Here is a 26,040-nt window from a genome sequence, read left to right as displayed (position 1 = left end):
TAATAAATAGGAGGTTTTTACTGACCAAATATTGAAGACGTTCAACAACTTTTCCTAGGACGTGACTGTACTTCTTTTAGTCCTAATGAAAGCAGATGCCCAAGTACGGTACTTCAGTTTCCTAAAGCTCGTTCTTGCTTTCATCTCGTCAAACATAGATTGAGGTGAACTGCTGTATCCTTGCTATGACGTTACTCAACCATTAGCATTACCAATCAAAAAATAAAATAAATAAAAATCCAAAAATATCCGTCTTGATTCCTGGGTCGATAACTTGTTAGGCTTTGTACTTTCACCATCAATAGGCTCAAAGGAAAAGAAGGAGGTGGGGGAAATAGTCTTCTTCAGTCTTTTGGTGAGTTTATTAACAAGAAAAAAATCAGCTGTCTTCAGGGAACAACTCATATCTCCAACCAGTTACTCACGATAAACGTTAACGTGATGAAGTACATCTCTGACCTCCAAACCTGCACTTTATATCATTGAAAAACAAACGTTACTTTGCATTTGTTAGGGCATCACGAAATTAAATGTCTCCATGCACATGTTCGTCTAGAGCAGTTTAGGTTTCTTCTCAGTGAGAGATAGGACACGCCAATTTGGTATGCCTGTTTTTGCTGTGCCCCATTTGTGCCTAATGCAATGCTGCATATTTTTTTGGAGCTCCTGTTCTGCTGCTGCCTTACCTGGACTTGTTATGTACGTTTTTGTCTCGGCATGTCCATGTTGGCTTTGGCGCGAACGTCAGGCTCATTATGATAGCTACGTTTCCATGAGACTCGGAAGCCACTGCTGCTTGACAGAGAGTGGCCAGACGCTTCACTTCTTCACGTACGTGTTAGTGTCTAGAGGCCTGCATAGTATTGTCACCTTGTGGAAACGGCAGCTGCCAACCACTGTCAGAGTTGCTCGCTGTTGGGATTCTTCACTGCTAACAGTGGGACAGTGATATTTTAGTGGATGAATGAGTGGTTTTAAGTATAGGGTTGGTACGTCTTTTTTTTTTTAAAGTATTTTTTCACTCTCATTTCATTTTAAAGTTAGTTTGGGGCAAGGTGTGAATGTTTGCAGCACGTTTGTTGGTCACTTTATTTCCTGATTGACCACATTTAGCTGCCTTTGTGACATTGAGGTGTGTTAGTGAAACTGCTGCATGTTATTGTGTTGATTTGTTATTCGCTTTTGTTTGGAGCCCTTCCCTTGTAGTGTGGCTATCCATGGTCTCTTCCTGATTAAAACTCTTCTTTCCTTGTAATTAGGGATGTAAATGAATTTTATTGCATTTAAAAATATATCCTAAAAGATTTTGTGAAAATAACGCAGAATTTATAAACTGGGACCACGTTTCATGCTTCTGTTAGGGTTGGCTTGCATGTTCTACAGCCGTGTGGTTAAGACAGGGTCTTTGTTTTTGCCACTAATCCTTAGGATCTTAAAACTCAGCTAACAAATGTGTAAATAAAATTGACTCTTTTTGACAATAAAATGCAAATAAAAACAGTTATATGTTTGTTTAATTGCACCTTGACTGACAGATGATTTAAGTGATAGATATACATATAATTTCAGGTCTTAAAGAATTTACTGATGATAGAATAATAGACAAAAAAAATCTGAAAATAGATGCAATTTATCCAACTTTTTCTTGAATATGTTAAGTGAGATCTGCATATTTATACATCCAAATGGTTTCCTTTTCAAAATATTACTTTCTCTAACTTAGAAATGTCACATACAGTCAGAATTTCTGCTGTCATCAATAAAAATTTGTATATTTCCCTGAAATTTATTTATACATTTTATGAAAAAGTGTGGAAACAATTATCAATAGAGCAGATTATTTAAACTCTGTTTTAGCCAAGAGAATATTTAGTCTGCAACCTTTGCATTTCATATAATTTATCAGCATTCAAGTCTTCATGTCACCCAGTGTGGTGCTGGTCCAGGTCAAACATTATTCTGAAGGAGTATTTTCAAGGAAGGTACTGATGTCTGGTACTCTCTGAGTGGAAACCCCACAGTTTCCATTGGACTTCAGCCTAAAATCAGTGAAAGAGGACATTGATGAGGTCACAAACAGGAAATGTATCTCTCTACAATGCATGTTCTCCAAAAAAAAAAATTACCTGGATTAAATCCTCTCTACAAAAGGAAACCCTTGCAAAAGCAAAGATCAAAGAACAAAGGGGGAAGTGTATGAAGCTAAAAGGTTTATGTTCAGTAACTGTCTTTAAACCCTTTCTGTTTCATAGGAAATCTGTACTTTTCAGTTGGGACTCCTAGATGACACATGGACATCAAAATGATTATTTCACACTGGTTGTTTCTGACAATTCCCATTAATTGGTCCTTAACTTGCCTCTTTTTCTGACATGGCAATGGCAAATGCCTTACATTAAATGTGAATTTATTTTAATCCAGTGTTTCTAATACTGGGCAAAAGCCCTGGAGCAGCACTTTGTTGGCCAGTTTCCCATTTTGACCATTTCCCATCAACATTGGTAGGAAAAAAAAAATAGAACAATCCAATTTCACAAGAACAGGGGGTGTTAGAATCCACCTGGGACACAGGCAGGGCTGGAGAGGTCAACTTGTATGTATTAGATGAAGCAGAACATCTTTGCTAAGAAAGGTCTGGATTTGGGCCTAATCATGTGTGCAATTGCGAACAGACGGAAAAAAGGTGATATGGTGGGAATACAACAAATATTTTGCATGGAATCTTATTTTCTCAACTTTACATTAAATCTATTTTTTAATAAAACATTCAAACACCTTGAAGCAAACCAAAGACTGCAGGATCAATTTTTTAAAATAAGGTTTATCTAAACCTATACAATTCAAAAGCAATGAGCCGTTTGTTTTTGTACATTTTAGTTTCAGTTTCATGGTGCTGATGGAACCAACAAAAAGAAAACAAAGAAAATATTTTCCAGCAGTTATTTCATATAAGCTTGCATAAAAAGCATGCCTAAACCCTGAATGGGAAACATCAGAGGAAAACGATAGCCCGCAGGGAGTATTTCAACCCAAAAGTCTTAATTGTTCATTCAACACATGCCAACATTTCCCATCAAACACACTCAACCGCGCTCTGTTGATATCTGGGAGCCAAATGAATTCTTAAAGTCAAATATTGCATTTCTTTTCATTTTGAGTAAATCCTTTTCACTATTTTGCACTGATAACCTTCAAATTCTGAAGGAATGTTTTTAGCCTGGCTATCGTTTAGGGGATGAGAAGGAAGGCTTAATCACTGCAGCACCAGTAACCGAAGTAAAGAATGTCCTTTTGGGTATAACTGGGTGATTTCATCTATATTTTGTGTATTGCTAATTTATGTTTGCGTTTGTTGAATTCAACAAGCTCTAGTTGATTTATAAACGTTGGACTGAATTAGAAGTACACGTGTTCTATTAGAACAAGGGCTGAAAAGTGTTTATAAGATTGCTGCAATAAAGACTCAGAATTTGAGCCATAACGAATTCAGAAAGTTGGATTATAAATCGGGAAAATGAATCCAGGTCAGGTGGGTGATACATAGAACGATGTCTATAATCTGCAAAAACTGCAGCTTTTGTCAGGATTGCAGTCACTTACTCAGGCCTAACTCAGATCATAAGTTACTTAGATCATTTTTGGTCATTTTTAAAGCATTCCTAGTGGTCTTTTGATTACGATTATGTTGCTTTTAGCCATAAAAAAATAAAAATAAAAACGCTATCTAGGATGTAGTTTCTGTAGGGCAGCAGTAATGTTCCCTCACAATATCGTGGTTCACCTTTACGGTCTCACTGTTTCACACATTTTTTTCCAGTGCAATTTGCTTTTATTTTTTTATTTTTTTATCTGCTCTGCGTCCTGATTGGCTGGAGACCGTCTCAATCAATCTCCTCCACTGTGTGTTTCCTGAACAGAATATGTTCAGCTTTCTAAATTAATTTATATTTTTTTCTTGCAAGCAGATCTTTGTTTTTGTTCTATAAGACTGAAGATGTTTTTCTATGAAGGTTTGAACTTTGAGAGCTTAAACAAGGGAGAAAAGTAAAAAAGTGTTCATTCTGAAAAAAAAAATTGAATTGTAAGGTGAGGGCTTTAAAAGCCTTAAAACATCTGTAATCCTACATAGCGGATTTTATGAACGATAAACGAGGGACCTTTATTACAGTGAGTTGTGGGCGGGACTGTTGCCGCTGAGCAACCCTGCCTCTCATCCTCTTTCCCATTACTGAGAGTTCTCTGTTTACATGCTCTCCTGCAAGCTTACCCAAAACCTAACATTACCGCTACAACGATTTCGCGAGCAAAATCAGAGCTATCAAGCCTTACAGTTTTTCAGTCAGATGCAAGCTCAGACGAGGAAACCAAAGACGCACGTGGATTTATTTGTCTACTACAAGTGGATGCATCACAAATTCGTTCTTTTTCAAATAGCATGTTTTTTCATCTGCTCCTGATTCACAACAATTTGAATAAAAAAATACTCAAAAATACAATTTTGATCTTACAATTTTTAATATATGTCCTGCATCGTCAGAAAAATGCCTCAAGAACATGTTAAAAACACGATTTTCATCGGAGTGGGTCCTTAAACAAAAATAAATGAAATGTTAAGTCAGGTAAAAACCAAAACCCCTTTTTTTTATATATAGTTGGGGTCTCACATACGAATTTCACACTTCTGTGTTTGAGTGCTGGGTGAGATCACATGCTACCATTCAATCATTCTGCTGTTACGACAAGCAACCTTCCACCCTTTGGCCATGCACATCATCCCTGGGCTCCCTCCATTAAATAAATTGTGCTGTAATAATCTCTTGGCTCCTAAAATTGGTGGATGAACACGGCAGCCTATTTTGATTACACCACTTTCAGGTCTAGCCAGAACCTTCTGTAATCCCCATGTTTTGCCCTCATACATTAAAGAAGGAATTATTTAATGGAGACTGGAATTCATCCTTTGCAGCGAAAAGCAACCTTTTACTTTATCTGTCTGAATGGATTAACAGCACAAGACAACAAAATCCAGTGCATGTTCAGACATTGGACCGCAGAAATTCCTCCGACTTTCCACCAAACTGGTCAGTTAAATTACAAAATAATAAACTGTCCTACATCCATTTTGACAAGTATAACTCACTCAGACTAATGCAGGCGACTTCTCTGGAGCGTGCATGTTGGTCCATCGATGGAAAGCTGGATACCCATAGAGAACCACACAAATCGATAACAAGATGTACTCTCAGATCAACTCTAATCAACCAGACTGAAACTGAGAGTGCTGATCCTATTTGCTCACAAACACGATAAACACTGATGCAGGTTTTAGTACAACAGTGACTGTGTGTCAGGGGGCAACAGTTGCAGGTTTGACTGCTATGCTAAGATTTAGGTTAATTGGACTGGAGACCATTTCCTATCTGATGTCTCATAATACAGATGACCATCAGAGTACAGATAAAACATGGTAGCTGCTTTCACTTATTTTTATGAAGGTTCTTATTGAATCATTTAAAAAAAAAGACTTTTGTGGATCATGTATAACTGTTGTTGTTTAAATAAAGAATAAATCAGAATTTGCCCAGAATAACAGAAAATAATATATAAGGCACACTTGAAAGTCTTTTTTTTTAAAACAACAGTGCGTTTTATAATCAAGAGCACCGTACATATGGATTCATTCTGGTTGTGCTTAATCATGTCGAAGAGATTTCAAGAGGTTCAGGGATACATAACTATATCACAGTTTAATCTATGCAGTCTCGCAGTTTCGCACATCATTTCAGTGCAATTTTGCACTTTTTTCTCCCAGTGCACAGTGTTCTTTGTTCTGATTGGTTGTTGGACTTGTCAATTAATCTCCTTCATGCTATGTCTCCTGTACAAAATGCGTTAATCTCTCCAGGGTTGCATAAATCTTTGATCACAGGCAGGTCTTTGTTTTCATTCCACAATGCTGCACTTATTTTTCAATGAAGGTATGACTTTTGAGAGTTTGAACAGTGGATAAAAAAGGTGTATAAAGTGTGTGGAGAGGAGTTTTACAGCCTTACATCTGTAATACTACCTCATATTTCACGTGTTGCAGATTATGAACAAACATAAACCCTGTGATAAACGGGGCAACACTGTACATGGCACTCTGTCAAAATATCAGTCTGATGCCATTTTCTTTTAAGCATCACTATTTTTTTAGGTGTTGTAACAAGGTTGGGAGCTACAGGTTTTGTGAATACGCCAACGCAGCTAATGCTTCCAATGTAGCTAACGTGTGGCGTGTTACAAACAAGTTCTAGAGTTACTGTGAACACAGTTCATAGAGTCTGACTGAATGACAGACAGACTTATATCTGATGTTTTTGTCTTGATAAAAGTTCTGTGCACTTTATTTATGACAAGATTTTGAAAATAGACCATTCATTGACGATGCGCCTTACAATCTGGTACGAACTATAGTGCGGAAACCACAGCAAAGTCTATTTGGGTGCTTAAGGTACCATTTACCGGTATGTCTTTTGATACCCATTAGTGACGACATTTTCCCTAAATATATACAAAATATTCTTTCCGATAGAACAGTACTATGTTTTCACTTCTTACAGTGACTTTCGGACACAGGTTTAGGTAGTGAAACCAGTCAAATACGGAAAATAAAGACTTGCGTGACGTAATTTAATTAATGGACAAACCCATTAAGACAGTTGACCCCCCCCCCCCCACACACACACACACATCTTTGATCTATTCGGCAACAGTTTTAAAGCATAAGAGAAACTCTTGTGAATAATAATCAAAAAAGTTGTCTGACATCTTCTCTTCCATCTCTCCAGGGAAATTCAGAAGACTTTCCAACAGATGCGTCCTCTGCGGGCTTTGAATCACGAGATAATTAAACGCCTCTCCACCATCAGAGGTCTGCATCTTTTATAGTGTGCCTCATCGTTTGTCTAGAACGCTGAACAATGATGTTGCTTTGACAGGACCAAGTCAAAGGGTGCTGTGCAAACAGGTAGGAAAACAATCATCACCTGGTCTGATGGAGAAGTGGAATCCATTCATTTTGGGGAACGGGGGTCTTCTGCCAATAACCCCCTGAAATAGTCTGAAGGAATTATCAGCGCGAAGGATGAGGCACATGCATTGCTATTGAATCTCAGTTTAACGGGCAAAACGTTTTATTTTATTTTTTTAAAGTGTCACTTTTTCATCCCTGAAACAAGTAAATGCATGATTGGGATATCTAACAAAATAATTTAGTGGGAAATTAGTCCTGGGGGGCTGCAACTTCAGCCCCAATCACAGAAATTGTTCCTCCATCTGCTGCTTGATGACAATAAGAATAATCCAAACAAATGCTCATCAGTCAGTAACTTTTGTTCTTGCCTCTCTCTGAAGAGAGCGTGGTGCACATGAGCTGTTGGTTGGGTATGGTGAACCATATCTGCTCACAGTGAGCAGTTTGCTCAGCATCGAAGGAGGCTGCTTAGCCTCAGATCTGGAAACGGGGCTGCAGATTGGATTATGATGCCATTTTTAATCTCCCTTTTTTTTTCTTTGCAAGATATTGCCCCTCCCCTGCTTCTTAGTGTTATACAAAACTTGACAAGAGGAGATTTTGTTGAATTCCAGCACAGTGATGACTCTGTGATTCCTTGTGACACTCTAATTTGAGCTTATAGTGCCTGAGCTTTACTGCGGGCATACAAATAAAACTGAGTCAAAGACACGCTTCTCCTCGTTGGGCCGATTAAAAGGTCCCACTCATCTTTATATGTGCTTTAATTGCAGTCATTTCCTCCCGTCTCAGATCCTCTTTTCAGCAGCCCCTAACATGGTGACACACAGTACCTTTTTCTCTGTATTCCTGGACTTACAGAAGTAAAATTTTTACTCTTGTTCCTGATTTTATCATCTGTGATTTAAACTTTTGCATCATAAGAAAATCTAGCGTGGAGTGATCGCTCTGCAGGCAAACTGCTCTCAAATTGTCTAAATGTTAATTTTGTGGGAATAAAAAGTTTTTTAGCCATGAACCGGAAACAAATGTGTCCAAAAAGTCCTTTTCTAAACAGTTTGTCATTCTCTTTACCTGCATTGAACTCACTGAGTAAGTTGCATCTGTTTCAGAAAGGGGTGAGCAGCACCCGTGTACTTGATCCTGCTTAAAGACAGCCAGCGCCAAACCCCTGACCTTTCAGTTTTAGGACAGTCTCCCCAAGCCCCAAATCACCTTTTCTCATGACATTTAACACAGTGAGCAAAAGAACAAACAGATGGGGTGAGAGGAAACAAAATCAGCTGGAAGGAGCATAATGAAAAGGACTAATGTATAATTCCATTGCATATCTCACTTGACTGCATGAAACAGTGTTTGTGTTTAACATGCACCAGAGAGACATTTACAAGTGTACTAGGCAGACTAGAGGAAAAGTGGGTGGTTAGGTTAAAACATACAATAAGTTTCTTTTTTGTGAATTTTCATCACAACTGTTTCTGCACCAACCAGCCGCCTCTCACTCTCACACGGTTTCATTAAAAAGAGGAAAAGGCTTCTACCAGAAAATACCCAGGAAAGTTAGATAGATGTTTTCTATTCTTGGAGGAATCTAACCTTTCCATCACAGAGCTCAGACCGGTGAGCAACCTGTACTACCATTAGCATGCCTTCCAAAGCCAGACATTTTACCCTACATTTTTGACGGTAAGTTTTAGTCTGACTAGTCTAAATGAACCATTGACTGGAGAAGAGAACTGGACTGAGCAAAAGTGACGTCAACCATAGAAAATGGCTTATTTCCGGCTTCACCAAGATGAAGCCAATTTAGTCACCATTTTTCTGCGATACCGACGTCACCATGTTGGAGCCAAATGAAGCAAGTAAACATTGATTGGTCCATGTCGGTCTTAGTCGACGTTTCTATGGCAACTATTGTCACCAGCCATGAGTAAGCTTGTTCGAAGTCCACACCCTTTCCACCGAAAGCGCCTCAGAAGAATCTGTCAATCAAACGTTCACGGTGGGGGCCAGCACATGCTTTTACTGAGGCATCTGATTGGCCAGTTTTTAACTTGAATAACTTGCAATAAAGGGAAAATGTAATGAAAAAAAAAATTAGAGTAGCAAGAACATACAAAAAAAAATATCTGAGCAAGAATGGTTATTCTGACACATATAACGTCAGAGTAACAACTGTTTATTCCTCTACAGTGGTCTGTGGGATTTTGGCTTCTTGTCGCCAGCAGGTACTTTCTGTTTAGAACACGAGGGGGGAGGAGTCACTCAGTCCAGTTTTCTTATACAGTCTGAACCAGTGTAGCTGATCAAAAAGATGACAGTCTAGGCCACATTCAGTGGGAAAAGAAATATTAAAGCATGCATTCACCCAACATCCATCCATTAAACTCTGTGCACAGTTGTGGGCTTTTTGTCCTCCAATTGCTATTTCAGGATGTCGCTTGGATTTTAAAAACATTACAGTTCACACACTGCTGAGTTAAATGTCAACAAATTGCCATTTGTGAGTTGACTTTTCTGAAACAATGAATAGAGGCTTCAATTGAAGTAGCCACATCGGTTAGATTGTAAACCCAGCTCATAACAACCTGATAAACGTCTGTCTTTGTTGTTCAAACACCTAAAGGAATGTGTTAAAGGAAGGACATACATATTGTGGTATGCCATAAAAATATGCATTTGCAATCTGCTTGATAATGAACACAATGAAACCTAAAAGACAGAGAAAGAAATGTGATTTTTTTTAGAGCAAAAAAATACTGAGGGATCTTAATCCTGCACAGGATTCCCTTTGAGGTCGCAGTGGTTTGTCATTTATGCCGCCAAAACTGTTCAGTACATATTAGAAAATGCATTTTTGCAATACTTCTTAAAATGCAAAGTGTACGAATTTAATAGATATGCCTGAAAAACATTTTCTCTCATAAAAGAGAGACAACAAACCATCTGAAAGATTAATAAATGTATCTGCTTGGATTAAATTGCGTGCCATACAGTTCCATTTTGATTTGCATGGATTCTTCATGGTAACAGTCAGCACACAGGGTTTCCTAGTTAGCGACACCATGTAAATGTAACTGTTCTGGTGTGTTCCTGCATAGAAAAATACTTTTAAGTACAAAATTCTTAATAATAAGTCGCTGTTTTTTCTTGAAAAATCACTCAAACATACAATAAGAGGCAGAAAAAAATGAATTGAGACTAAAATTGTGCAAAAAGGGACTTCTTCACTGATGAGAGCTAGACACAAACATCTGGGCCTGTGCATGAACTTGAAGGTGGAGCTTCTAAACCTTGACAGAGAGGAGAAGCAGCAAGGCCTTTAGGAGTTTTACCTGAAGTCACTGTAGGGGTGAATTATCCAGAATCCGGCGGATTTAACGCGCTCCTGTTCCCGTTCCACCGCCTTCTCACTTCCAAACATCCTCAGAGAGAACTTGTTGACCCCTGGTTGAAGCATCGCTCCCAGTTGCCTATGTATGAATCCAGCTTGGTATAACCTCTCATCGTCCGGCAGAATTTGATCAATCCCCTCCAACTTTATGAAGGCTGACTGCTGGTCTGGAGAATCCTGCTGGGCGCCACCGCTGGCACCCTGGGCGCCCTGATCCGGCTGCTCGTCGCCGGCAGCTCCGGGAGGGCTCTCCTCGCTGGGGGTGACTTCCCCCTCGGTGATGAGGCGTCGCACCTCGGCCGAGTCCGAGTCGTGCGCGTGCCGACTCGTGATGGACGAGAGGCTGCCTCGAAATCTCCGGCAGTCTCCATTTGAGCTGGTTTTCATAGGTCTGCCGATGTCCGTCTCCATGATCACAGACTCCCCACTTTTGGTCTCCCCGATGCCTTTGCAGCTTCCCCCAGAGGTCGGTGACGGCAGAGGCTTCATCCTGATGCTCTTCCTCCGGGTGTCCTTGTCTGCGTCTTCTCCTTCGCCCATTATTGACGCCTTCTGTCCAATGTGCTGTGGCAAACTGTACAGCCTTTTACGCATGGAGGAGTGCAACCTGTCCATTATGACATTGAGGTACAGAGGAGAAAATTAAAGAAATCCAGATTCCTAGGCTGTAATGTGACGATTATTGCCGCCGGCTTTGCGCTCCGTATCTGTTTGTGAGCGCGACCAGTCCTGGTGCTAATCTGAATCCCTGAGCCTGCTACACATGACATGAACCGCCGTGGCTCCGCTCAACCAGATGAGAGGCGCTCATTCATTGTCATAATGAGAATAGCTGACAGTTTGCATATGTCTTCACGCGCAGCCTGGGCGCTCCGCTTGGACACCGTTTCCTCGACGTGCATCTTTGTGCCTCTCATTCATTGCGCGCAAAAGTCAAAACAACTGCTTGAAAGTCACCTTAGCGTGACACGTGAGAGACGTGCCCACGAACGACGATATGGAACCCGTGGAAAGGTCATGCACGAAGAAGGATGAACCTCTCACCACATCTACCAGCAGCTGCCGTCACAAAAGGCGACACAATCACGTCAAAAAATGAAAAGAAAAAGAAAAACATACAGTAGATCATTCCAGGGACCGCTGACATCACGGATGCACAAAAGGAGCGTTTTGGTGGATTTTCTTGATTTTAATCTATTGGGTTGCCATAGAAGCGAGAAGTGCAAATAAGCTCAGCCCCTCTTGTTTAAAGGAGAATGATTTCCCCCCATTCTTAAAACACAACCCATTCTCTTAACTTAAGGCTACAGGTAGAGCCAACGGTGAATGCCTTCTGTGCGCTTCACCTGAAGACACCAGCAACGCTGCTGTTCTTTTGTGTTCCGCTGCGTAATTTGCGCACACTTTAAGATGGAGGGTCGTTGACAAGATCAGGCTTAATCCACAATCATTTTGGAAAAAAAAAAAAGTTTTCTACTGAATTTAAATCAGTTTTTGTGATTTCCTTGACCAAAAAATTAACATTTTGCAATTCATTGTGTTTTTTTGTCTATTGTTTTGTTAGAATTTAAGAATCTAATATGAGATGAATTCCCATCTTTAACGTCACTCCTTCAGGATAGAATTCAAAGAAGATCCCTTTTCTAAATGTGTTTATAAATAAATAATAAAGTAAAAAAATAATAATAAAACATTACCGCTTATAAAATCATGAAGGCTCCTGGCTGTTTCGGCACATTCAATTCAACAACAATATTATTTAATCCCAAAGAAACATTGGCAAAAAAGGATGAAGCAAACAATGTTTTTCAAAGATAATGGTTGGTGTGAATTTTAAGTGATGAGTAGCAAATGCTGGGACACATGAAAAAAAAAGAAGGGTTCTGTCAAATGTTGTATTAACAAAACAAAAGTATATCTACTTTCAGACTATTTTAAAAATGTAAGAGTTTAAATGTTGAACAAAAAAAACCCCATAAAAGCTGGAATGTTGGATTTGAGGCGTTTCTGATCACCCAGACATGTATATTGTAATTTGACAAATTCGGTCACATTCATGTCCACTAGAGGGCAGTAACGAGCTGGAGCATGTGGAAAGTTTAAACAAGGTTAAAAACAATGTTCGTGGATGTGTAACGAAAAGTTACCTCCGAGTTGGTTAAAGTAGAAAGGTGAAAATAAATAAATAAAATTACAAAAATAATAAATACAAATCGTTTTTTTAAAATTTATTTAAATGGGAATCCTTACCACAGAAGCAGGGGAGGGGGGACAACTGTGAGCCTCAAAAGTACATAAAATTTATTTGACCATATTAGATTTGATTAAAATCACTACATCGTCATAAAAATGTGAATACATATATTTAAGCAAAAAAAAAAAAAAAAACAACAATAAACAAAAAGAAAAAAATGTGAATGGAGCTGAACAACCCACCCCTCTGATGTTTGAGATGCTGCGATCCAGGTTTGTGCTGTTGACTGTCAGCAGTTGTCTGTTCTAGAAAAACTGAGCCTCAAATTCCCGGATTGTCCTGGAAAATGTCTGTGAGCCAAACCTGGAATTTAAAGCGTTATGGGCGCTTCATCCCATGCTCCGGAAAGAACAAAAAGGCACAAAAACCCTGGAAGGTATAGACATTTCAGTACATTTAGCTAACACTTAAAACTTCATGTTTAAGCTAACACTTAAAACTTCATGTTTAAGCTAACACTTAAAACTTCATGTTTAAGCTAACACTTAAAACTTCATGTTTAAGCTAACACTTAAAACTTCATGTTTAAGCTAACACTTAAAACTTCATGTTTAAGCTAACACTTAAAACTTCATGTTTAAGCTAACACTTAAAACTTCATGTTTAAGCTAAAACTTAAAACTTCATGTTTAAGCTAACACTCAAAACTTCATGTTTAAGCTAACACTCAAAACTTCATGTTTAAGCTAACACTTAAAACTTCATGTTTAAGCTAACATTTAAAACTTCATGTTTAAGCTAACACTTAAAACTTCATGTTTAAGCTAACACTTAAAACTTCATGATTAAGCTAACACTCAAAACTTCATGTTTAAGCTAACACTTAAAACTTCATGTTTAAGCTAATACTTAAAACTTCATGTTTAAGCTGATAGATAGATAGATAGATAGATAGATAGATAGATAGATAGATAGATAGATAGATAGATAGATAGATAGATAGATAGATAGATAGATAGATAGATAGATAGATAGATAGATAGATAGATTTTAACATTTAAATGATGTTCATGTTTTGATCAATGTTCTTTTTGGCCAAAGCTTCATGGGAATAGGGTAATAATATGTGATTGAAATCTGTTTCTTACCTTTACATTTCTGAAATGAGCAGCAGAGCTTCGTTGGTTCCATTCATGTCAAATTGGCCAAACTTTTTCCCACCATTTGGAAGTGGGCAGAGCATGGACCCAATAGCTGTATGGGTGCCATGCCTGATGAAAATCCCTCAAATACATTTCCTAAAGTCACAGTTGAAAATGGCTAAATGCTGAGGTCAGAAGTAAACATTTGTGAACAACAGTTTGTTTTGATGCCAAGGAGGAGAATCACAGATGCAATATTTGTTTTGAGGTTGCAGCTCAAGAATAACAGAGAAATTCTGAAGGAAGGCAAATGAGCTGTGGGCAACTGGTGAGCTCAGGCTGGAGGTAGGGCTGTACCGAGGATCAGCTTTGAGCTCCTTGTTTCCTGTGGTGATGGACAGACTGACTGACAGTTGAGGTTAGACTGGAATCTCTGTGTCATGATGTTTGCAGATGACGTTGTGATCTGCAGTTAGTGCAGGGAGCAGGTGGAGGAACATCTCGAGAGGTGGTGGTTTGATATGGTAAGGAGAGGACCAAAGATCAGCCACAGCAGGAACTGGGTGTAAATGAGAGGAACCCAAGTGGAACTGTGAGGTTACAGGGTGCAGAGGAGAAGAAGATGGATGACTTGAAGTAGCTGATTAAAATGGGTGGAGGAAGGTTTTAGATGTGACAACAGTGTCAGGGAAGATTCAGATATAAAAAAGACAGTGGTGAAATCAGACATGTTAGTTTAGAGACAGTGGCTCTGAGAAAAGAGACTAGCTAGAGATGATGAAGATGGATAGGGTCATGCTGATAAAGATACAGATTTATGCAGATGATGTTGCCTTGAAGTTGAGTCATGGCATCTGAACTGAAACATTTCGCCACTCATCCTAGTATTAGTCTGCAAGACTTGAATGAACATATCAGAAGAATAGCACCTGTTAAATGTTTTAGAGATGATTGCAAAGAAGCCAGATGGAGATAATTTGGACCCAATCAGAGGAGAGATGGTGATTAAGTTAGTAAAAGGATGCTGAGGTTGGAGCCACCTGGAAAGAGAGGAAGACCCCCTCAATAAAAGATCTAGTCAAGGAGGAAATTAGAATGGTTGGTGTGAGTGAGAAAGATGCAGAGAATAGAGTTAGATGAAATCCCTGCACTGTGGCTGCCAAAAACTAAGAAAAAAAAAGAAAAATTGGCTTTTGATAAGTATATAAAGTATTCCCAAAGAATAATGTCACAAGAAAGAGCTAAACTTACTTTATGTGCTCATACTGTGTTTTTTAATAAAAATCCTTTGCTGGGTTATGGCAGATTAAAAAAAAAAGGAAATAAACTTCTCATGCAAATATCCACATCCATAGATACTAATAATGTGCTTCGATAATTAAAACTTAAGCACATGATTTATGCGTATGGTGTAAATGTCTTTTAGCATTTACAGTTACTTATCAATGATTAAAAAAATTGGCATCAAAATTTGGCAAATTGTGGAGGAGTTTATTACAGGCTTTATTACAATCGTAAAATTAATTTTTTATTCAAAATGTGGTTTCCAAACAGGATGATAAAAATTGCATAATTCCTCACATTACAATAGTGTGTCCTAACTGCCATTTGATTTGTGCATATAGATTTGAAACTGAGAAATCTTATGTACAATGTACAAAAAACAGATGAAAATCAGTAAATACATTAATCCAGCATGGATGACAGATGGTAAACATCTTCCTAAAAAATAGTGTTTTTAAAAAAAAAAGGTTTTTATTTAATTGGAAACTGAAGTTGCTGTTCCCCAAAATAAACTTTTTGTCTAAAAGACCATCTTTAAATGTATGTAGTTTAACCAACATGATAGTGAAATATGAAAGATACAAGCATGAAATGAGATTAGTAAGAACAGAAAATGTAGTTTAATTTTATGTTTGATTGGTTTTGATTGCTTGCTAATATCCAACATCAAGTATCATTATTGTAACATTATTGTTTTCCTCCTACTGTATGTGGGGAAGTTTTGTTCCTAAGCAGAGATTGAGAGGGCAATTTGGGAATTCATTAACTGCATCAAGCTCTAGATGGCAGCCTGGAGCGAGCACTGTCAAATCTTGTTTTCCAATTATGACAGACAAACATTAGCCATACAATAAACAAATGTGGGAATTCTCAAAAGGTGTTTTAAAATTTGTTCAAACGTCTTTACAAGATACGAAAGCATTTTTTTAAGTTTTTTTTTTTTAACTTTATTATACCTAACCTTACCAATCTCTCCTGTTGACATGACATGCTTGCTGCATTATTATCATCAACAGCTCTCACTCTTATATAACATTTAAAACCCTTTTAATTGAAATTGAATCCCATGACTATCTGATCCTTATGTTTTATATTTACTTTACAAATACCGGTATGAAGCTCAATGAGACGACTGTTGTTGTAATATTACGTTAAATAAATAAAATTGAAAATTGAATTGAATTTAAAATGAAATGCTTCTTAGAAAAAAAATCTTACTTTTTATTTCGTTTTCTAGATTTTTGAGGACAAGAATGGCAAATCTAAAATATTCCTCACAATTCTGGAATCTGGACATTTACTGGTGACGCGAGGACAAGAAAGCTTGGTAAGGCCCCTGTTTTTCTCCCCGACATGGTTTGCTCCCAGTTCAAGATAAATTCTGTTAACGGTCTCAATGTTTGAAGGACTATGTTTGTTTCTATCAATTTGTTCACATTTGTTAAAAATAGTACATAGTTTGGTACAGTTTTGTTGTACTTTATGTTTAAACATTACTCTGTAAAATAACATTACAAGAAGTTGAAACATGGTTTGTCTTTTACTTTAAATTCAAGAAAATTGGTCTTAAGCTGCTGAACCACTTCTTCTGACACAAAATGTAAGATAAGCAGCCTTTTAATTATGATTATGCAATTTTTAGACAAAATTAGAAAAACTCTGTCGTTTTTTTAGGACATAGTTTCTACGGAGCAACAGATGTTTGTTAAAATTTGCCTCAGAGTTGTGGGAGGGACCGGTGGCGTAGAGCAACACCAACCCCACTTCCCATCACCCATCTGTTTACATGCTCTCCTGCTAACTTACAGTCCCTCGCAAACCCAGCCTAACATTACCAGTGTAACAAAAATGCTGAGTAATATTGGAGCTATCCAGCAGTACAATTATAGCAAAAAGCCAGATCGGACGAGGAGATTAAAGACGTACACGGATAGTCGTCTACAAGTATGCATCAGAATGGAGCGGAGGAGGAAACTTGTGGCACACCCAGCGTTTTTTCTACATCACACATATCATCTTTTTCCTACATTAGTTTTTTATCTGCTCCTGATTCACAATTATTTGGTTTAAAAAAAATACTTGGAAATGTAATTTAGATCATAATTTTCTTCAATCATCAGAAAAATGTCACAAGAACCAAATACCGGTACCCAAATTTCATTTGGTGGGTCTTGAATACTTTTGTTTTAATCTGAAATCACTAAACTAATAGTAAAAGCAACTGAGACTTTAAGAGATGGTGTTTCAGCTATTTTTAAGTTAAGAAATGTACAGTAAGTTGTTGTGTAATAAATAAAAAAATGTATTTATGGCTGCAGCAATGAATTTTCTACTCCGTTATTTGATTTAGCCTCAATAGGGTGTTGCCATTGAAAAAAAAGTCATTTAAATTTAAAAAATTAAAAGGAATGGTTAACACTTTAGTTCTTATTGTAAATGGGGTATGCTTTTTGTCAGCATTATATAGAACTAAAGAAAATGTTGCATTTTGAAGAAATGAAAGACATTAAACAAACAAAGCTTTTCCAGAAAAATGTATTTTTCTGTGCATTTCCACTGGAGTTGTAATCTTTTTATAGGAGTTAGACTCAAAGCAGACAAAACAGTTCATGCTTACGTATACAGAACAGAACAGGCCTTTTGTTGCACTGTGTGGTTTTAATTCTTCTACATTACTTCTCTCAGTCTTTGATTTACTTCTAACAACAGAGTGACACTCCAACTCTATGAGAAAATGACTTATTACAAGCAAGGTCTAGAAATCCTCTCTTCCTCATTTTAAAATGTGACTGTTCTACTTTTCCTTATATTTGTTCCAGTAAGTTTTTATTTTTTTTGTTTCTGACCTGCAGACAAAAGAAATTCTAAAGTCTGATTAATAGTGTTCTGGCACAGGACACAGCCATCTCGCTGTGCCAGGCTGGCAAAGTCAGACATATATTGGGGTCAGACTAAGAAGAGCTTTCGCTATGGTTGATGGACTAGTCTATTAAAGACTGCTGCAGTGAATCCTCAGGAGTTTGTAGCACCAGGAGACCACGTCTGCAGGCTTTCACATAGTCTGGAAGAAACTTTTTCTACATTTGTGTGAATATATTTGCAATCGAAGAGATAACTGAGGGACAAATGAGTCATATAGTGTATGGCTGCTTTGACTAACCTAGAAAATCTAAAAAGTACATCTTTCCACTTGAAGGTAAAATTGAATTGTATATTTTGTTTAGAGTTCTAGATTGTAACAGAAGTCCTTTAAAGTTAGCTTTAAAAAAAAGCAGCTCTGAATCTTGTTTTAATATAATTAATTTAATTTTTTTTAAAAATACATATTCCATAGTTTTCCTAGTTTAGAATGAGGTGGTGGTGCTGTTTGATCAGGAGCTCGCCTTTACTTAAACCTTAAATGTACCTTCCTCAAGCAAAGATTTTCCTAATAAACTATTTTGGGTGCAGGAAGTAGCTCTCATGACAACTCAGAGTAGTTTTCCTGCTCTGTCTCCATTCATTCATTGCCAGAGCCTAACCTGGATACTGCACAGGTACACCCTGGACAGGAACAATGAACAATTCACCTGTGAAGCATGTCTTTGGACTGTGGGAGGAAGCCAGGAAAAACCCACGCGTGGAGAACATGGGAGAACAGACTCCAGCCCTGTCTCCATTTACAGAAATGTCAACTGCTGTCAAACAAACATGTGTATTCTGGGATTCAGAAAAGCCTACCAAAAACGTCTTCAGACAAATATTGAACTGCAAACTTTTTTCTGTCTTTGCTCAAAAAATATACATTATGTTTTTTAGTCTTGAGAGTACTTCAGTTAAAGACCTGGACCTCATGTTAAAGGAACTTGCCTTTCCTGCTGCTGGATCAGTTACCAAGCTAAAGAAATGGCAGATTGGTTGGAAAACATATTGGACACCAGCCCTCGAGGCCCAGAGTTTGACACCTGTCATTTATGTTTTTTTTAATATAATTAGACATAAATTCAGAAATGAAGGGGTTAAGATAAAGAACTTTTTTTTTTTAATCAAGCCTTTATTCTATCTGTACCACAGACTTTCTGCAAACTTACAGGTCTGATTTTTTTAGTTTCCTCAAAAATGTTTCACTCAAATGCCGGCAGTGTAATTATGACATCAGTTTAGAGCAGCTCCTTCCATGCAGTACAGTGAAATCATCTAAGTTGTTACAATGGCATATTTTTTTAGTCAAAACAAATGTTTTTGTGGGGAATTGGAACAGTTTCAATAAATGACTTGTGAACCAGCTCCGACTGTGTGAAAGAGAGACCCCTACAGGCCGCTGTTGGAACTTTTACACATGTATAGTAATGCCTAACTAGTGCTTTTCTTATTTGTTTTTCTGTAAACTATTCTTTTTCCTTCTCAGGTTCACAACATATTTAGTATTTAAACACGTTGTATAACGAAAATGGGTGCTTTTATTTTCTCATGCTGTTCTTTTTATTTTTGTGATGGTTTTCTCTTTGCTTTTCAGGAAACTATTCCTTTGCTTAGTGGCTGCGATTGTCTCAAAGTGCAGCAAAAGTCGGATAACTTGATGTTTCAAATGACTGTCAAGGTGAGCCATAAAGTACTCTGTGTCCTGGCATCTACCCTTGTTTGTTTTTATCTCTGTCAAATTCACCTCAAGGTCACGATTATGCTGTTTTTTTTTGGGGGGGGGGAGCAAATAAAGAATCTTAGAGTTTTTCTTTTTTTTGGGGGGTGGGGGTAGTTATTGTTCCGATGTATAAGTCTGTTTGTCCTCCAAAACGTCTTGCAGAACATGATGATTACCTTAAGGAAAAGTAAAAATAACCTGTTTTTTGTCACTCTGGTTGAATCACAGAGACTGCACACACTGTGTGTGTATTTTTACCACATTTACAGGGAGTGAGCCGCATGCTGAGGATGCAGTTTGATGGAAGAGACAGGGCGGAGGCCATGAGTGAGTGTTCCAGCGCCGCTGAAGAACTGAAGAAGTACCTTTCTGTCACCACTCTGGATGATCCCGCAGTACATCCAAATCAGCCCCCTGCTGACACTCCTGCACCAGCAACACAGGTTCCACATCAGTTTACTATGAAGCCATCCAAACCTGCAGCACCTTTCTGTACATTTAAAACAACGTGGAGCTAAAAAAAACACAAAAAAATGTTTGACATGGGTACTTACATCCGGTTTATGTGAATATTTAATGAGATTGGGTACACATAAATAAAAATGCAACTACTCAGTTAATAATAAAAACATCTTGATTTTTTATATCCTCAGTGCACTGGTCTATGTCATCAGCTGTGCCCCTTTAGCATCACTAGATGGTGCTGTTTACAATCCGGTTGATGAAGAAAATGTCTTCCGGTCATGTTGGTGGAAAAATGGTTAGAAGTTCATTTTATTTGCCTCTCAGTTAAGCTCATCAAAAAGAACAATTGATCATAAAACATGTAAAGAGTAACAAACAAATTGACTAAAAACTTTGAGGAAGCAGGCCCTATATGAGTGGCACTTAAAATGTTTTAATGATGCCTTTGATAAAAGAGGGAAATTGAGATGGAAATAAATGGATAAGTGGTTAAATCCATATCTTATCCATGCATCAATTTTGACAAGTCGGGGACAATCCAAACCAGTTTTCTCCACTGGAGCTGCAGCTCTGAAAGTAGCAAGGAAGACCTGCTGCAATGAGATGAAGCTTTGCAGAGAAGTAGGCCCCACAGCAGAGCTTACAGGAGCCAAAGATCCTGCAGGAGAACTGCAACCATTTGCCAGGCTTCTACACAAAAGGGTCAGAGCAGTCAGGGAGTCTGGAGTCAGATTCCACATCTGTCAGTTACGCTTTATAATCTCCTGTTTGGGTCTCCTATTCTTAGATTAACATCACAGCTGGAGACAGTGGACTCAGATAAACAGACAAACATGTCCTGCTTTCAAGCTACATACTTAAAGGTGAATGTAGAATGGAAACAGAGTGCATAGTTCAGTGTATATGGAAATAGATAAACAGGTTATCCAAGTGCAGAAAGGAAAAAGTTGTGATTCTTTACATTTACTCTGGTTTTTTTGTTTTTTTTTTTACGTCCAGAAGCCTTAGATATGATCTAGTTTGTCTGATACGTTAAATGCACAACATGAAGTTTCAAGACAGACAGAAAAATAAATAAAATGTCCTCCTGTAACATCGTCAGCAGAAGCAAGAGAAGACGTGCATGAAGATATTTGAGCAGTGAACCTGCATTCAGCTCTTCAGGGTGTCACAGTGGTAAACATGAAAGTCCGGTGCCACACTGGACCTGGCCTTAAGTCTGAATTTGACCTTTGAGACATGAGCATTGAAAAAACTCTTAGTAAAGATGAAAGCACTTTGAGGCGTGGACATTTATTAATTAGAAATGACGATATTGATTGGTCTATTTTTACTCTGTAGTGCCATGGCTTGTTTGTAAATGTTCCTTCTTATTCTTTTGATCAAGTTGATAGGTGAGGAAAAGTCTCTGGAGGCGGACATTATGGAAGGATCTTTGCCCATTCAGCATCTTGCTAAGGTATAGTTGTTGAAATATTTGCATCTGACGATACAACAGATAAAACAAATACTAGTTGAAATGTTACATTTCCTTGTAAATGGGGTCTTAAAGTCCCACTCTGATCATCTTTTGATCTGAAAAGTTCTGTATAAATTCATCTCCAAGTTGTGGGCGGGACTGTTGGCGCAGAGCATTTTTTCATCTGCTCCTGATTCACATTTGAATAAAGAAATACGTAGAAGTACAATTTTAATCTTAATTTTCCTAATCAATGTCCTTCATCATCAGGAAAAAAAATGTTAAAAACACAATTTTTATCAGAGAGGGTCTTTAAAACACTGAGACAAAGATCCGCACTGAAATATGGAGAACGACTTTTCTTTTTGTCTTTCTCACTGAAATGCATCTTCCCCAGATGTCAAAAATTAGATTAACAATAAAACAATAATTGTGAATAATTCCACTTCTGGTTGAATTCAAATGCAGCACAGCAGATGGAGCTTCACTAAAGTTTGTGTACTAGATAATTGCTGTAATTATTTAATGGATGTTTGGTTCGGTGGTTAAAAAACACATCTGTTGTTTTGTTAAATCCTAAAACGCACGAGAGTATTTCTGATTACCTTTAAATAATCTATGTGCCGCGTGAACTTTTCTGTTCTTCCCATCACATGTGAGTGTTTTTATTGTTTCTTTATGAGACACTTGGCTTTCGTTTTAGCTTAAATAAATTATGAAGGCTAATTTAAGTCACTTGATTCCATTTTTATAATTGAATCAAATCCCGCAGCACTTCTTGGGAAAGGCTTCCTTGACGCTCCCTCAGATGCATTCCCACACCCGTTTGGCAGAGAGCGACCTGGAGCCGTTGCTGCGTCTTTGTCTGCTGGATCCCAGCTTTCCTGCGTTTGTGGAGAAGGTGGAGGCGCAGCTGCAGAAACTCCTTGAAGAGTGAAGAATGTCAGAAACAGATTTCGTTTTCCTGCTGCTGCTGTTGTCATATCAGTTTTCAAAGAGAATGTGTTAAAAAAAACAAAAAACAATGAAAAGCAAAATAAAAATGATTTTGAAAATCAACAAACAAGGCGGTGATTTTTATTTTTTTTACATTTTTATTAAGAAAAAAATATTGGTCTCACTCGTATGTTTATCGTGGCTATATACTCTGGTCCCTTTGATCCCGACCCGGTCCATTTCCAACACACATGAATACATTTAATTGAAAAGAGGAGTCATGCAGCTACAGCAGTGAATGTTGCTATGCCAGCGTCCAAGTGATCCCACAATATTAAAGCTTCACTGAGTAAAACAAACTGCCCTCCATATATCTATTTAATAATACATATTGCATAGGATTATAGCCATGCTATACAGCTAGAGAAAAAACTAAAGTACTAAATAAAAATCCATGTCATTGGGGAAATATATATAAATAAATAAAAAACATTTACAGATTTTCTATCATTTGAAGACTCACACTCCAACACATACAAGACACCTAAGTTACTCTGGAAACAAAATAGAAATAATACACATATCCTTTTTGTTAAGATAGTTAAGCACACAGTAATCATGTTCTGTAAGTATTCTCTTTAAAATTGAAATACTGCCAAAGTCACTGAAGCCCTTGCTTCACAATGAAAGTTCTGGTAGAAGTAGGCCTCCTGTCACAAATCAAACAATGGTATGCTGTACAATTTCAAAACAATAGAAACCATATATATATATATATATATATATATATATATATATATATATATATGATTGGGATGACTATAAAAACAGGTATTCTCGGATGCAAAAAAGCCTTGTCAGGGATAACAACAGAAAATCCTATTCTGAGTATCCTATTGCGTAATTATCTTGCATGCATTGTACATGATATGTAATACAAAAGGGAGATCACCCCATTTGAGGACATGATAAAATGAATAGAGGAGACATCAACAGCACATTAAAAATGTGAACACCCTCTTGGTGGTTTCAGTCATGACTTGTCATCCTGAAATCTCCACGTAAGACTGAATAAGGCATGCTTAAGACAGCCATTTATGTTCTTTTTCTTGCCAGTGGTATGCTGATATTGTTTCTCATAAAATGAGACAAGATGTGCTTTTTTTCCCCTCAGAACAGCCTGGAGCTCCATCATCCTCTGATACTTTCATGTAGTCAAAAAAATGCAGTTTAGTCATCATATCTGTAGAGAAAAAATCAAAAGAAAAGCGTGACTACGGATTATCTTCACAATCGCTTCTATTTTTAGGTCCCGTCCCCATACAACAAGTCCTACCTGAATGGATTGCCTATTTTGGATTTCTCTGGCGAATGTTTTTGTCTTTGTGATTGTTTGTTGAGTTCGTCTTCCTGGGAGAGAAGCAGTAATGAAAAGGTGATTGAAAATAGCAAATAATAATAATAATCATCAGAATTTTCATGTAAACTGTGGAGCGGAGCACAGTTTATTGGGCTTACATCGGTCCAGCTGGTTCATCATCTTTGGCGTGGGGGAAAAAAGATAAAAAACAAACAGAATTTAAACATTTAAAGGGAAAAACACACACAAGAAAATAGGCAATTTGCATGTTTCAGCATTTTTACTTCCTTTTCACTTACTACACTGGAAAAATCAGCTATCAAAAGATGTTGACATGTAAAACTACACAGACCTAACCTAAACATTTATTGCTAAAAGGGCTGAAACATGAGCAAATGTTGAATTCTCTAAGCTTTGGAACTAAACATTGGACAAACTTCATCTCACATGCCAGATGAATCTTATGGGGTTTCTGTTTATTTGTAAATGAGCATATGTGTAGGAGTGTTACAGATGGCTCGCATAAAACCATCTTTTAATTAAACATTGGGATTTTAAGAACTGATGGTTAAAAGATGTGGTCAATCTGAAAATTTTGTATCTTCAGACAATGATACTTAAATTACATTTGCAGTTGTGACAGTGGTGGAAGTGCATATATTTAATGAAGCAGTTTAAGATGCAGGAAAATCAGGTGATGCGTATTGTTCTGTGAGGAAAAAGTCCTGGAGGCGTGCATGGGGTCAGCAGCGTTTTGCAAACAGAGGAAATGTGTCATCAGGTAAGTAAAGGTCAAAGTGAGACATTTTCCATGCATGTAGTATCTTAGGATGAGCATATTAACAGCATTCAATGGGATAAAAGTGGAGCAGAATATATGATGCTAAAGCAATACATGGTTATATGAGGAGAAGGTAGACCTGTCAGCATTTTGCAAAAGTCAAGTTTTACCCTCAGATTTTAATATAATACAGGAATTCAAATGTGCTTATTTTGCCTTTTTTTTTAAGATCGTCCATATGAATGCAAATTTCCCAGCTAAAAATCTGTCCTAGTTTTTTCTTGTTGTGATTCATCAAAACATTTCATTTTTGCAACTGATTTAGAAACAGAAAAACTGTCAGCTGCTGCAGCAGGGCTTTCAAATTTGGAGGGAAAATGTGTTTCAACACCACTAAGCCACCAAAAGACCAGAATTTATGATGCACGCAAACAGGGGCCAAAACCTCAGGGAACAGAGGATGCTAAAAAGAGATTTCAGAGTGGATGTGGCGCTTGAGCTGGGAGTCCTCAATCCTGATTTGACTGGCATAAAGACTGCAGACATAATCTACCTAAATCGCTTCTTTTTTTCCTTTTTTTTTGGTAGATAAAACTACACTGGAGATATGCAGGGAGCAGAATCGGGCTGTTCAGTTGGTATTTTATCAAATGTCAAAGATGATATATTTTCTTTTCTTTTGATTATAAATCAAAGATTCAGGAATCTTTCAGGAATCAAAGATTGCCCTGCGGCCATGGGTGTTCTCTTCATCATTGAATACATTTACAAAATCAAAATACAAAGCAGCACAGCTGCCCCATTAAAATAACTCACCGCCATGCACAACAGCTGGAAGACTGAACTTACTCCAGTCTCCTCTTACCCAAGCTAAATTTTACACTTTTATTCTATTTTATGTACTCATACTCTATACTAAAATATGCTTCTTTAATTCCCTTTTTTCCATGTGTTTTTCTTGTAAACATTATTTCTCGTTCTCACACAGCAGACAGGTGATGACTAGCGATTTATTCATATTTTAACAGAATCCAGCCTAAAATTCATTAATGATTCACAGACAGCTCTTTCAGTGTCAATACTAATTGTAATATCTGCTTATAAAAAAATAATTTTAGCATATAGAGAGTAATTTATGCAACCCAAAATGTCCTTTCGCTGTTTCTTTGTGAAATAGAACCATATGTCTGCAATTTCTTTTTTAGTGTGGCCAACACCAGTCTATATGTTTTTTTAAAAAAATTATTTGTCTGAATTAAATTATTATATATCTTTTACAGAACGATTTGTGTATGTTTAATCTGTTTTAATGTCATAAAGTTCTTTTTACAATCTTTATGCTTTGTGGTTGTTTGTGCTTAAAAACGTCCACACTTTAGATGAGGTGCT

At 37.5% G+C, this 26,040-nt stretch overlaps 2 protein-coding genes across 3 annotated transcripts in view; one reads left to right on the top strand and one right to left on the bottom strand.

Annotated features, from left to right (window-relative positions):
• The first annotated feature begins 12,829 nt into the window (after nt 1-12,829).
• Nucleotides 12,830-22,580, top strand: rec114 (REC114 meiotic recombination protein). Its single transcript, XM_023953634.1, has 6 exons — nt 12,830-13,039; nt 16,267-16,356; nt 19,525-19,608; nt 19,920-20,093; nt 21,503-21,574; nt 22,347-22,580. The coding sequence occupies exons 1-6, from the start codon at nt 12,950-12,952 to the stop codon at nt 22,509-22,511; spliced, it is 675 nt and encodes a 224-aa protein (XP_023809402.1). The 5' UTR covers nt 12,830-12,949; the 3' UTR covers nt 22,512-22,580.
• Nucleotides 22,581-23,677: 1,097 nt separating this feature from the next.
• LOC101160640 (neuroplastin) overlaps nt 23,678-26,040 on the bottom strand; it is a 34,926-nt gene continuing 32,563 nt past the window's right edge. The window contains exons 7-9 of one of the 2 annotated variants that reach the window (XM_004067429.4): nt 24,029-24,050; nt 23,847-23,920; nt 23,678-23,753 (exon numbers count right to left, since the gene is read on the bottom strand). In XM_004067429.4, the coding sequence (XP_004067477.1) occupies nt 23,860-23,920; nt 24,029-24,050 (83 nt within the window). In that variant the 3' untranslated portion in view covers nt 23,678-23,753; nt 23,847-23,859. The remainder of the gene's footprint in view (nt 23,754-23,846; nt 23,921-24,028; nt 24,051-26,040) is intronic. The other variant, XM_020700179.2, reaches the window with a different exon arrangement.

Source organism: Oryzias latipes, chromosome 3 (assembly GCF_002234675.1).
Source record: "Oryzias latipes chromosome 3, ASM223467v1".
Taxonomy (NCBI): domain Eukaryota; kingdom Metazoa; phylum Chordata; class Actinopteri; order Beloniformes; family Adrianichthyidae; genus Oryzias; species Oryzias latipes.
The sequence above is the reverse complement of the archived record's forward strand: the minus strand, read 5'-3'. Positions and strand labels throughout refer to the sequence as shown.

Coding starts and splice junctions, on each gene's coding strand:
- rec114 (XM_023953634.1), top strand. CDS start 12,950: ATGTCTGTGAGCCAAACCTGGAATTTAAAGCGTTATGGGCGCTTCATC. Junction 16,357..19,524: donor CGCGAGGACAAGAAAGCTTG/GTAAGGCCCCTG, acceptor TTTGCTTTTCAG/GAAACTATTCCTTTGCTTAG. Junction 20,094..21,502: donor CTCCTGCACCAGCAACACAG/GTTCCACATCAG, acceptor CTTTTGATCAAG/TTGATAGGTGAGGAAAAGTC.